The 13,844-nt window shown below is 42.4% G+C and overlaps 1 protein-coding gene across 1 annotated transcript; it reads right to left on the bottom strand.

Moving 5' to 3' along the window:
• Positions 1 to 1,140: 1,140 nt before the first annotated feature.
• On the bottom strand, positions 1,141 to 13,597 carry LOC308282663 (interferon-induced protein 44-like; the record flags this gene model as incomplete). Its single annotated transcript, XM_080723052.1, has 9 exons — positions 1,141 to 1,359; positions 2,947 to 3,047; positions 4,063 to 4,234; positions 5,458 to 5,541; positions 9,317 to 9,469; positions 11,461 to 11,656; positions 11,819 to 11,878; positions 12,578 to 12,638; positions 13,114 to 13,597. The coding sequence occupies 9 exons, from the start codon at positions 13,595 to 13,597 to the stop codon at positions 1,141 to 1,143; spliced, it is 1,530 nt and encodes a 509-aa protein (XP_080579178.1).
• Positions 13,598 to 13,844: the final 247 nt, after the last annotated feature.

Genomic DNA, 13,844 nt, shown 5'->3' on the forward strand with positions numbered 1-13,844 from the left:
TAGCCACCAAGGTTTTATGTTATAAATGTTGAGTAAGGGTCCCCATCATGTAGAAACTGCCGGATGCTAACTTGCATATGTTGAGCAATTTTCATAATTTGCATAAATCGCTTTATTCCGCATAATCCCCCATAATAATGGATAATATGTCAAAAACTGATTGGCCGGTTTGAACAATATTGGAGTGGTTTTGGGTTATTGAGGATGCTGAATCCATTTCTGACATTTTCTAAATTCAAAATGGACGTTAAACTGGAAATTGCCATATACCAACTCAAAATCATCCCACTTTAAGTTGGCATATGGCCATTTCCGGTTTAAAACGGCCATTTTGAATTTAGAAAATGTCATAAATGGATTCAGCATCCTCAATAACCCCCAAAACCACTCCAATATTGTTCAAATCGTTCAATCAGTTTTTGACATATTATCCATTACTATAGGCCCGGGGATTATGCTAATTAAAGCTAATTATGCAAATTATGAAGATTTATCAACATATGCAAGTTAGCATCCGGCAGTTTCTACATGATGGGGACCCTTACTCAACATTTATAACATAAAACATTAGTGTACTCAATATGTCCGGGTTCACAATGGGGCTCTATGGGCTGGCAAGTAGACTACTGTGTCACATGTTTACCTGAATACCTGAACTGAACTTCTCCATCAGATATAAATTTATCCCCCAATTAAAAATCCCCCAAACTGGTACCAAAACCTAGTGGTACCAAAACCTAGTGGTACCAAAACATAGTGGTAAGAAAAGGAAGGGTAATTCCCTGGTTAATCAGATTAGAATAAGATTAAACCAAAAAACAATTAAAGATAAAGAGAAGGCACTGGATGATCTCAACTAACAGCGACATCTAAGCGTTGGGTTCAATTACAAATAACATTTCATTTGTAAATAAATGGTATTGAATGGCATGCATCAACTATAATAAAACAATATTGGTGTTTAGTGTATTTTGTCCATTTCTATAATGTCCAGATTTGTATCACTTCCATAAATGCCTGTATCATATTCAAATTAGAGGGGGTTAATAATAGCCACAAAACAAACAAACTATGTGATCCAAGATAATTCAACAGAGTCTAAAAGGCATTCAGACTCTTTTTGACTGCGAACAGGTTATCTTAATCGTCAGAGTCGCTGGGTTCCTCGGTGACTGCGTTGTCCTCGGGGAACTGGTCGCTGACGTCATCAAAGTAGTCCTCAGCGAAGCGCAGCATCTGATTGACAGCACTGAGCAGCAGAACGTCACAGCTCTGGTCCAACTCCAGCTCCTGGCTGTAGTTCTTCACAGGAACCACTAGGGACAGCGGAACGCCCAGACGCTGGCTCACCTCCTTGGCCTGCGTACAATTTACAATGTAGAGTTTAGGCATTTAGCAGGCGCTCTTAATCCAGAGCGATTTACAATAAGCAAGGTTATACATCAATACACATATTCAGTAAAAACTATAAAGAACAAAAAAAAAGTGAAAAGTAAAAAACAATCTCTAAATTGCATGTTTGGTCATTGAGGGTAGGCGAGTGCTACGGTAAGTGCTATGGGTTTAGGTGGAGTCTGAAGAGATGAGTCTTCAGTCCACAGCGGAAATAGGGAGTGAGTCTGTAGTTCTAATGGAAGCTAGGGAGTGAGTCTGTAGTTCTAATGGAAGCTAGGGAGTGAGTCTGTAGTTCTAATGGAAGCTAGGGAGTGAGTCTGTAGTTCTAAGTGAAGCTAGGGAGTGAGTGTAGTTCCAATGGAAGCTAGGGAGTGAGTCTGTAGTTCTTTTTTTTTTGAATAATATGTTTATTAATTTTTCAAACATACATTATTTGGACAACAATACACTATACAACACACAACACTATACAAGAAAAGGAAAATTAGACAAACAAACTGAAACAACAAAAACAAAAGAATAAACATAACAAGCTCAGGCAATAAGATAAATACATGATGAGCGAAGCACACAATCCCCAGCCCCCCCACAACCCCCTCAGAATGGAGAAGGCAGGCACCCGAACCAGATCGGAATTAGATTCACTAAGCACAGTTCAGCACCAGTCAAGAAACTTCAAGACAAGTGAAACAGCGACAGATAGAAGTCAAGGCCGAGTCTGTAGTTCTAATGGAAGCTAGGGAGTGAGTCTGTGGTTCTAATGGAAGCTAGGGAGTGAGTCTGTAGTTCTAATGGAGGCAGGGGAGTGAGTCTGTAGTTCTAATTGCATTGGTGAGGATTGATCTTTGTGGATGGTTGTCCTGGGGTTTTTAGCGATGGTTCTGTCAGCATCCCTGTGTTGGCTGATCTGAGTGAACGTGTGGGGTTGTAGGGGTTGATCAGGTTTTGGAGGTATGGAGGTGCCTGCCATTGGCTGCTTTGAAGGTCAGCATCAGTGTTTTGTACTGCATAGCAGCAACACAGCTGGACTTAGCTCAGCTTCATTTGTATTTTATACTTTGAACTATTCAAAAAATTGCAGGTCTACAAGCTCTTAGCGTTGCACCGAGTGCCGTTTTGTTGTGGCACCAGAAAACCACGGCCACTGCTATGCCCCATTTTGTCTTTGTCAGAACTCACCTTGGTGTGGATGTAGCGGCTGTGATAAACCTCGTGTCAGAACTCACCTTGGTGAGGATGTAGTGGCTGTGATAAACCTTGTGTCAGAACTCACCTTGGTGAGGATGTAGAGGCTGTGATAAACCTTGTGTCAGAACTCACCTTGGTGAGGATGTAGAGGCTGTGATAAACCTTGTGTCAGAACTCACCTTGGTGTGGATGTAGAGTGATAAACCTTGTGTCAGAACTCACCTTGGTGTGGATGTATTGACTGTGATAAACCTTGTGTCAGAACTCGCCTTGGTGAGGATGTAGTGACTGTGATAAACCTTGTGTCAGAACTCACCTTGGTCTGGATGTAGTGACTGTGATAAACCTTGTGTCAGAACTCACCTTGGTCTGGATGTAGTGACTGTGATAAACCTTGGTCAGGTCCTTGGCCACCAGGGGGCAGGTTTCATCCACTTTGGTCAGCAGGACCAACTGAGGAATCCCTGGAAAACATCACAGCACAACAAGACACAAAGGTCATGAATAAAAGACCCCAGGACTGTGGAACTGTGATCCTTTTGTTATAAGGACAAGAATGATCCACTATTAGACAGTGGCAATGGTGGAGAAAGTCCTCCCATTGTTCACATCAGTAAAAGTAATCAATACTGCAATGTTACAAGAAAATGTTCGGAAATTCAAAATTTACTTCCATAAAACTACAAAAGTTTTGTTGTCAAAATGTACTTGGTACCAAAAGTAGAAAGCAATCACTATGTAGAATATCTCACTTAACACGTTTTTAAATATATAAAATGTATATATATAAAAAAAGAAAATAATAAGATAGCAGATCTACAAGCTCACAATGTGTCCCATTACATTGATAAGCCTCATTCATACTATACTATCTTGTTCAAAAGCATCCGTTGCCTAAAATTGCTGATCTCCAAGCTCACGATATGTCAAATCTTTGAACATCTCATTTTTAAAGTGAACATTTGTAACTCAAATATTTGCTTCTGGGTGGTCCCTGATACAAAATATTTTGAGATGTGGGTCTGTGGCCAAATAAATATCAATTTGGGGGTCCTTCACATGAAAAGGTTTGAGAACCACTGGCATAGTAGTCTCTCAAGAAGAGACTAACTGAGCTCCAGTTAAGTGAAAAGGACCTTTTCTATCACGCTGGCTGGCCAGATTGCTGACATAGAAACAGAGGGTTTTCAAAAAACCTTAGAAGGATTCAAAAGACACTTACAGAATCGGGTCAAAACTCTAATCTTCACAATTTTTCAAAAATAGCAGATCTACAAGCTCACAGTGAGCTTGTATATCTGCTATTTTTCACTGTTTAAATTATTCAATAATCCTAGGCCTAAATTAAGTAAAACATGTGAGTACTTTTTCCACCATCAGTCCTAACAGTGGTGATGTGTTGGTAAGGAACTGACCGATTAGGTTGATCTTGATCATATATCGGTCCTAACAGTGGTGATGTGTTGAAAAGGAACTGACCGATTAGGTTGATCTTGCCTCGAATGGCGGTCAGTTTGTCCTGCAGCTTGGAGGACATGATGGAGACCTTGGTGGAGTCGATGACGTAGACCACACAGTGGACTCTGTCCTGAAGACCTGGGTTCTTCTTGTAGCCCTGGTTCTCTGGCTGCAGAGGAACTGCACTGTTGAACTGCACAGACCAGGGGGAAGATTAATTACACTCATGACTGGTTCTAAAGATGACTTCTAATCATAATAGTTTTCTGAACGTATGTTTCTATATCAGTGGTGCTTAGATCTTTTAACCCATTTAGGCCTAACATTATTTAATGCTTTAACTATTGAAAAATAGCAGATGATCTGCTATTTGACGATGGCTGGCCAGATTGCTGACATAAAAACCTTAGAAGGATTCAGAAGACACTTATAGAATCGGGCACAATTCAAATGTATACAAGCTCAGAGCGCGGCACTCGGTGCCGCACTGTGAGCTTGTATATCTTGTAAATCTTGTATATCTTATCTGCTTGTATATCTGCTATTTTTCAATAGTTAAAGCACAAAATAATACACAATAATGTGTACCCGTTCTGTCAAGGCACCCCCCCCCCACCCCTTACCTTAGCCCCACCCCCTTGTTTCCCCGATCCTGTACATAGTGTTTTTATAACTGCAATATTATTGAATGTTTTCTTTGCTTGCTATTTAGTATGTCCATGAATGAAATACAGAGGGCTTCCAATGTGAAAAAAAAGACTGTAAAAGGTCTTATTTGGGATGTTCCTTTTAGGCAGGGTGTTTAACTGTACTTGTACTGTACTACATTTATATTGTATTGACTATACTTTTACTGTTCTCCATTTTTATCTAATAAAATAATCAATCAAAGGACCTCTAGAATTATATGCTTTCCACTGCGGACACCCATCTGAAAATATTTTGTTCTAGGGACCCCGTGAAAGAAAGACTTGATTTACAAATGTTCACTTATAAACTGTGTATATATCAGGCGCGGATTTACGCGGTGGCTTTTGGTGCTTAAGCACCACTATTTTCTGGACTAGCACCAGTAGGTGCTTAAGCACCACTATTTTCTGGACTAGCACCAGTAGTTTTCGGGGCTAGCAAAATCGGGAGAGAGACGGTCAGAGAATACCCAAGTCTCTCTCTCTCTCTCTCTCTCTCTCTCTCTCTCTCTCTCTCTCTCTCTCTCTCTCTCTCTCTCTCTCTCTCTCTCTCTCTCTCTGCGTGGTGTGTGTGTCTCTCTCTCTCTCTCTCTCTCTCTCTCTCTGCGTGGTGTGTGAGCGGAGGGTGGCGTGGTGTGGAGTGCGAGGTTCTACGGAGCGAGTGAGCTTGGTTTTCTATCTTTTCTATGTTTTTCTGCCTTGTGTTCAGTTTGTAGGTTTTATTCACTAGTGTGTTTAAACCTGTGTTGGTTGCGGGGTTGTGGGACTGCTCCGTGCCGCAGCAGCAGCAGACGCTGCTGTCGGCGTCATGCTGTTCACAACACTCACAAGGAAACATGGTTTTAAGATCTCGCCAAGTTTTCCGTGCTCCGTGGAGGAGTGTAGTTTAGCGGTAGCGGCCGCGGTGGGGTCCGCGAGCGTTAAATCTGCTGCCAGAATGAATGGTGGCGTGGTGATCTTTGTGGATGAGGTGGATAAAGCGAACGTTGTCATTACAAACGGTATAGTAGTTAAAGACACGTTTGTGGCGGTAACGCCCCTCACTACACCAGCAAAGAAAGTTTTGCTGTCAAACGTACCCCCATTCATAGACGACGAGATGATTATTAAAGAGTTGTCTAGGTTTGGGAAAGTAGTGTCGCCCATTAACTCATTGAATGCCATTTCAAGATGGCCCCCAAGTACCAGACTGCCACTATCCTAGATTTCTAGTGCACGGATCAATTTTTAGTGCACGGATCGTGCACGCCCATGCACCATATATGCATCATATGTGTAGTACTTTTTAACAGCTTTCAAACAAAACAATCCGCTTGGAAATCCGTTCAGGCATTCATGAGATAGAAGCCTTCAAAGTCAGACAAAACAAACACTGCCACCTTCCAAATTTCTAGTGCACGGATCAATTTTTAGTGCACGGATCGTGCACGCCCATGCCTAGATCATGCACCATATGTGTAGTACTTTTTAACAGCTTTCAAACAAAAAAATCCGCTTGGAAATCCGTTCAGGCATTCATGAGATACAAGCCTTCAAAGTCAGACAAAACAGCCATTTTTGACATTTTGAAAGATCTGTTTGTTATGGGGCTAAACATGCAATTTCGCAATTGCGATCATGCCTAATACATTTGAGGCATTTTTAGAAATTTTTTTATAAAAAAAAATTGAAAAAAAAAAAAAAAAAATTTTTTTTTTTTTTTTTTCAAAATGGCTTCCAACTCGGGAAACTCGGGCTGTGGCAGCCTGGGAGTACTGTAATAACTCGTGAAACTCATGCCTTGGCAGTCAATGAGTTAAGAAGCTGCCTTCGGGCTGTAAATCACCTGCTTTGAAACATGTTGTCTCCCACAGGAGAATGCTACATATGGTCATGACTGATAGGAACCAAGAGCTTACTATTGCTTTCAAACTGAAAGTTGATGAGTTTGATTACACAATTTATGCAACAACAGAGAACATGAAATGTTTTGGCTGTGGGGAGGACACACATTTGGTCAGGTCCTGTCCTGAGAGGGACATTACTGCAGCTGGGACTAGTGTTAGAAAAAAGGCAAGGGGGGAGAATCCATGGGGGCAGGTGGGCACTGGGCAAGCAGGTGGAACTGGGGGAGAGGAAGGTGGGGGGGATGGAGAGAAGGTGCCTAGTGCTGCTGAACCTGAGGCAAGCCAAGAGAGCGTTATTTGTGCTCAAGAGGACAGTACTCCCACTGCTAGTCAGGTGGAGGGGGGAGGAGGTCTGGTTGTTGAAGTTGATATGGGAGAGGAGGAGGAGAAGTTAAAGGTAGGGAGACAGAAAAGAAAGGCGAAAAGTCTAAATGGGTCTCAAGCCAAAAAGGTGACAGCTGAAGAGATACAAAGTGATTCTGACTTGGATTGGGAAAGTGATGATGCAGGTGTTTATGAGCTGTCGGAAATGAAACAGTTTCTACAGAAAACTAAAAATGAAAGATTTTTGAAAATTGAAAAGCATTTCCCTAGAAAACAGATGTTTGTGAAATCAGCCAAATTAAATATGAAGAAAAGGGGACAGGGGGCTCTCACTGACCAAGAGATTTGCAGGTTGAAAAAAATGATTACAAAAGTTAATCTAGAGTTGAATGATGACACTGGAAAAAATGCATCTTAATTTTGTTGTCATGTTCATGAATTGTTTGGTGCTGTGGTGTGGATCTTTCTCTGCGCTGAGTCCTCTTTTTCACGTAGCCTTGTTTTTGATGGACATGAAGATGCTCGGTGGGCAATGTTTGACTGGACAATGGTGCAGACCGCTGCATGCCAATACTGTTTCAAGGAAGAGCCTCTGGGTGGTGGAGCCAGGATGGACTCGTAATACAGTCCAACATGAGACATCACTCATAGACTGTGTGCCACGGGCCACTGGAGTGGTTATTGCAAACGCAAAGAGACTGGTGGATGTAGCTGGTCAAAGTATGGTGGAGGAGCGGGCAGCTGTTCGGTTGGGGTTGCTAAGATCAGCTTGCTGTGTGGAGTGTGCTTTGATGGCGGAGGAGCGGGCAGCTGATCGGTTGGGGTTGCTAAAATCAGATTGCAATGTGAGCTGCTCTGTGAGACAATGGGCTGGAACGCTGTCTATGGAAGACACAGAACTTGTAAGGAGTTCAGAGGAGGAGAACCTTTTCCCAGAGTTGGAACTGTGTTTTGACTCAAAAGGCTACTCTGGAACTGGAAGCCGAATGGAAATAAGTCAGCATCAAGACTTTGCCATGTACTGTACTGTTGTGGTGTCCAGGACAATTTTTTTTAAACGGGCTGGGTGTGGAGGAGGACTCAGTGCAGAGAGAGAGCTTAGAGGTCCCAGCGTCGAATAATTTGCACACTTTGCATTGAACTATGTTATAAAAAAAAAAAAAAAAAAAAAATGTAAATCTTCTTGGTTTTAAGCAGAAGTGACTGGATCATTTAGATGCATTTCTGTACTATACAATGAATGGTATTGAGATAGCATTGTCTAAATAAAAAGGGTTTTTTAAAAGTCTCAAAGTCTCTCTCTCTCTCTCTCTCTCTCTCTCTCATGCACGTTTGGTTGCACAAAAACACACGGGTTAAGCTACGCTTTTTCCTGTTAATAATAACCTGCGTGAAATAAGCTGCAATGGGAGGTAAGCGGGAGACACTTTATTGTGAAAGTAAGACGGGAAACGATAGTTGTTGCTGGGTTGGCCCTAGTTGTCGGTTTGTTATGTTAAGCTGCATTGGTTAGCCTTGGTGAGCGCGCAGTTTAAGTTATACATGAATGGACAGCCAAAACAATTTGTATTATCAGAACAGTTTAGCCTACACATTAATTTGCGAACGGGGGCGCTGGGGGGAGAGAGAAGACAGCAGTCCATTTCAGCGTCATCTTGCAATGCGCACTGTTAACCCATGGCCCATGGGAATTATGGAAGGCACACAGGACAACTAACAACCCATATAAAAGAAACATTATACACTCAATTGAAGTTCTTTATGAGGAGATGTTATGGAAACTGTACAAGATCACCACCAAAGCCTTTACAACTTTCCCAAAGTTGCATATAAGAGAGAGGGGCTTTTCATCAATCTTTTTCCAAAAACTGGGACAAATGGATAAACAGGATAAAATATGCTGCTCTGCTGTTGATTGTTGTCAACTGGTTTTGGAATCCAATTCTTCTGGATGGTGAGTACACTTGACTGCTGCTGCAGCTTGCCTATGCCTAACTCTTTTCTTGATGTCAAAAGTTGTCCGCTGAGACAAATGTTACTTAAATCATCACATCAGTTATTTTGCTTAACCTAAGGGGTTTGTGGGGACTGGGAGACTGCTGGTGAATAGGGCAAAATGACTGCAAAACGTAAAAAATAAATTAATAAAACTGCGGTCGCGCGCAAATTTGGTGCACGCGGACGTGGAGCAGAAGCGCGCGCGGCAAAAGCTCCCTGCAGCACCCCCTGCTGCTCAGGGCTAGAACCGCGCCTGGTATATATATATATATTCAAAGATTTGCACACATGATTTTTCAAAGAAATAGCAGATCTACGAGCTCACAGCGCAGCACTTGTTGCCAGGCTTTAAGCTTGTAGATTAAGAAGACGATTCACCTGATATCTGTCAGAAATGTGACCTCTGGAGATGCTGATTACGTCGTCCACGTTAAGCCCCGCCCCGCTGGTCTCCTCCAATCCCATGGTGTCGCACAGGATGATTGGCAGCGCTCTGCCCTGCCTCCCAGCTTTAATCTGGTAGGTGCGGAACTGCAAGGGATGCACAATGGTCAAGATTATTAGAACTATAAGGGATGCACAATGGTCAAGATTATCAGAACTGTATGGGATGCACAATGGTCAAGATTATTAGAACTGTATGGGATGCACAATGGTCAAGATTATTAGAACTGTATGGCAGAGTTCCCCAATTAGTTTTCCCCAAGGGAAATTATGTCTAGGGTACCAAGCCGAGGGCCACAACATTGCAGACATTTTGAAAAAGTCATGAAAATCTTTGAATATGCTGTATGTATTTTTAAAGCGAACGTTTGTAACTCAAATTTTGCTTCTGGGTGGTCCTTGGGAACTAAATATTTTGAGATGGGGGTCCGTGGCCAAATATATATCATTGTGGTGGTCCTTCACATGAAAAGGTTTGAGAACCACTGACATAGTAGTCTCTCAAGAACAGACTAACTGAGCTCCAGTTAAGTGAAAAGGACCTTTTCTTTGACGATGGCTGGCCAAATCGCTGACATAGAATCATTGGTTTTACAAAAAACCTTAGAAGGATTCAAAAGACACTTATAGAATCGGATCAAAATTTGTATCCAATTCTTTTCACCATTTTTCAAAAATAGCAGATCTACAAGCTCACAGCGTGGCACCCGTTGCCGCGCTGTGAGCTTGTATATCTGCTATTTTTGCTATAATTCTAGGCCTAAATGGGTTAATGAGAAATCATAATATGCAAGCAGCATGCACTCACTGCACAAATTGTGATGTAGCTAATTCATATATTTGTGTAAATCACGATGGCTTGCCACCGTGCCTGTTTTGTGTTGAAGACATTGGGCTGTATTTTGATTGTCTTAAGTTCCAGCTCTTATGCCTTAATATAACTCAAAGACCTGTCCATACTGTCTCCGACCACCAAACATTTTGTTGGAGAGTTCCGACTTTATGATGTGCAGCTTTACGAACTCTAATTCGGGGTAATGCTTGTCAGGAGATGCGAGTGACGCCATTTTGTAGTTGAACAGGACATTTACGACCAGTAAGACTCCCTAATCGGGAGATAAGTGACCGTCATACAACAGTATTGTATGTATGTACAGTATGTATAGTATAGAGGTTGTGGTTTGGCAGGCAAGGAGTGTGTGTGCAAAATTTGTCATGGATCGGGGCAACGGTTGCGGAGATATGAGCAGGGCAAAAGTGTGACGTGTGACAGACTGACTGACTGACTGACTGACAGACTGACGGACAGCTGGTCGAGGTTTTGATAGTAACTGCGACCTGGCGGTCGCAACAACAGGTTCAGTGGTCGGAGACGGTATGGACAGGCCTTTAAAGCTATACTATATAACTTTTTTAATAAAACAAATCTTAAAATTGTCCTAATTATTAAATCGCTAAAGTTTTAGAACACCCACTCTGTTCATTTCAGCTCCCAAAGCCTTTTCTTTATATATGTTCTACTGAGCCCTGGTGGCCGTGACCGGGGCTGTTTTTCCCGGCAAATTTTGTCATATGCATCATTCTGTACACGTGTCTCCCTACCGGCCAATCAAAGCCCAGATCATACACTGCATACACTTCAGGAAGTACACTGCAGTGTTTACACTGGGCTAGGAGTTTAGCATGTAGCTCCCCAACCGCTGCTCGTAGAGGGACACGAAAGACCTCTATGGATAGGTCTCGGCGAGGCGAGGCGGAGGAAGGCCCGGTCCGCGTCGAAAAACGGACGAAAAAGGCAGACGCGACCGCAGTTTGCTATACCGCTACTGACCACTAGTTGAGCAACTTACACAGTATAGCTTTAAGTTGCTTGAGGGCCCAGCCCAGGGCTCCGGCACCGATTCATTTATGAATTAAGCACTGGTTGGTGGTTAGAGTTAGAGTTAGGTAGCCAGTGCTCTCTCTACCTTGGTGGTGTTATGGTGGTATCTTACATACCTTGATGGTGAGGATGGTGTTATGGTGGTATCTTACATACCTTGGTGGTAAGGCTGGTCTTATGGTGGTATCTTACATACCTTGGTGGTGAGGCTGGTTCCACAGCTGCCAGCCATGGCCTGGCTAGCCACGTGTCCTCTGAAGACGGACTTGATGGAGTTGAAGAAGCTGGACTTCCCGGCTCCCACGGCTCCAACCAGCAGAACCCTGACCTGGGAGACGGTCCTGATGGTGGGCTTGTAGCTCTGGATGTGGTCCAGTAGCTTCCTCCTGTTCCTGATCCAACACATTACATTACAGTACATTACATTACATTACAGTGGTGATGGTGGGCTTGTAGCTCTGGATGTGGTCCAGCAGCTTCCTCCTGTTCCTGAGGAGACCAGAGAGTCCACTACATTACAGTACAGTACAGTACAGTACAGTACAGTACAGTACAGTACAGTGGTGATGGTGGGCTTGTAGCTCTGGATGTGGTCCAGTAGCTTCCTCCTGTTCCTGAGGAGACCAGAGAGTCCAGCACATTCAACACAGGTGGTGGGGAAAGGACTCAAATTGTTTACTTGGTTTGCTCGAATGTCTGCAAACAAACTGCTCCATTCCCACTGAAATGCATTGGCAGAATGCACCCTCATAGGTAGAATACAATCTGTTGTGACAGTGCCTTAACAAGTAAAAGTCAGCTGATAAAAATGTACTTCAGTAAAAGTACAAAAGTATTGACAGCAAAATATACCCAAGTTACCAAAAGTAAAAGTACTAGTAATGAACAATGTCTAAATTGTGTTAAAGTCTTTTGAAAAATAAGCTCATAACGCGCCATATTGTGATGCAAAACATACCTTTGTATATATTTGTTTTTCATAGATTTTAGTCATAGTTATCATAGGTGTGCTCATGGAATGGAAGTCTGTCTTTCTGGTTACTTGGTTTAATAAATGTTGAACCAATGAAAGGTTTGGGAGCTTGTAGTGATTAAATAATAAAATAACAGGTTATTTTCTTTCCTTACAAATTAACGTGGAGTACAGTATGGTATTGTAGAGTCCAGTACAGTATTGTATGTATGATCATGTGAGTCATTCAGTCCACATGAATACATCTAATCCAGATAGAGTACAGTATTGTATGTATTTATGTATGGTGTGTGTCATTCAGTTCACATGAATAGATAGACTAATCCGGATCCATACTTACTCAGGGGTCCAGTCCATGTTCCTCCATGGTTTCTCCAGGAGTTTACTCTCTGCAGGAACATCTGCAACAGCAGAGGACATGGGTTGGAAGTAAGAAAAGTCCGCGGGTGAAGTCGTCGGGAGCGGGGAGAGAGAGAGAGAGAGAGAGAGAGAGAGAGAGAGAGAGAGAGAGAGAGAGAGAGAGAGAGAGAGAGAGAGAGAGAATAGTGTTAATGAACCAGTGTTGATTTCATTGACTAAAACTGTGATGAAAATATTCACCCACTACTTTATTTCACTAAATGAAAACTGTAAAATCTAAACTATGATGATTAAAACTAGAAAAACTATATGAAACTAAGTATATTGTCAATTTCATTAAGAAAAAAAAAAGAAAAACATTTTTGTTGACAAAATCAACCCTGTAATAAAGCCAACTAAAAGCTATTAGAACTGTTTCTTCTTAGACTGACACATCTCCACAGTCAGAACAACATGAAAGATGGTAAAAAAAAAACATCATGTTCGCATGTTTGTGTTTTTATTTATTTAACTCACCTTCCACTTTGTAAACTTCACATTCAGTGAGATTCAGGTTGTTGCCATGCATTTCTGCAAAAGTGAATTTGTAATCTGTTCCACTAGGAGTGCTATGCGCTACAGCTTTGTCATTATGAACAAGAACCAAACAGCCGCTTCCAAAACCAGGACCAGAGTTGCTGTACATCCACACTGCTTGAGCAGGATTGGTGACCTGATATCTGATAACATTTGCCCCCTTAAAGGTGAACAGAAAAGCCTTGTCATCGTTTCGGTATTGACTACTACTACTTTCCCATGCTAGGGTGGTGTATCCCCCATAGACGTATCCAGAGTTATTGTATCCCACAGACACAGTGGGCCCCTGGTTATCACATCTCTGGTGGAACGCTGCTCCAGTGAAACCATGGACAGAAGCCTTGTAGAGGAGCTTCAGAGACATGTTTCCACTAAGCTGGGAGCACAGCGCCCTCTGCTGGTCTGGAGTCAGCCTGGGGTTCATGGTGGCAGGATGGTCTCTAGTGGTCTGGATAAGATGGATTCTCTAATTGAACATAAAAAAGATAGTCGTTGTTACGAACGTTTCGGGGCAACAAGCTAGGAGCTCAACATTAGGCATTTTGGCTTATACATGGAGATCTTGAGAACCCTATATATGGAGATATATGGAGAGGATCCCTTGTGTCACAGGGACTGTCGTCATATATGTGACCAGATGGACACTGATACTATTGTTGAATATATTAAAG

The sequence above is a fragment of the Nannobrachium achirus genome (assembly GCF_963921795.1).
Source record: "Nannobrachium achirus genome assembly, chromosome: 4".
Taxonomy (NCBI): domain Eukaryota; kingdom Metazoa; phylum Chordata; class Actinopteri; order Myctophiformes; family Myctophidae; genus Nannobrachium; species Nannobrachium achirus.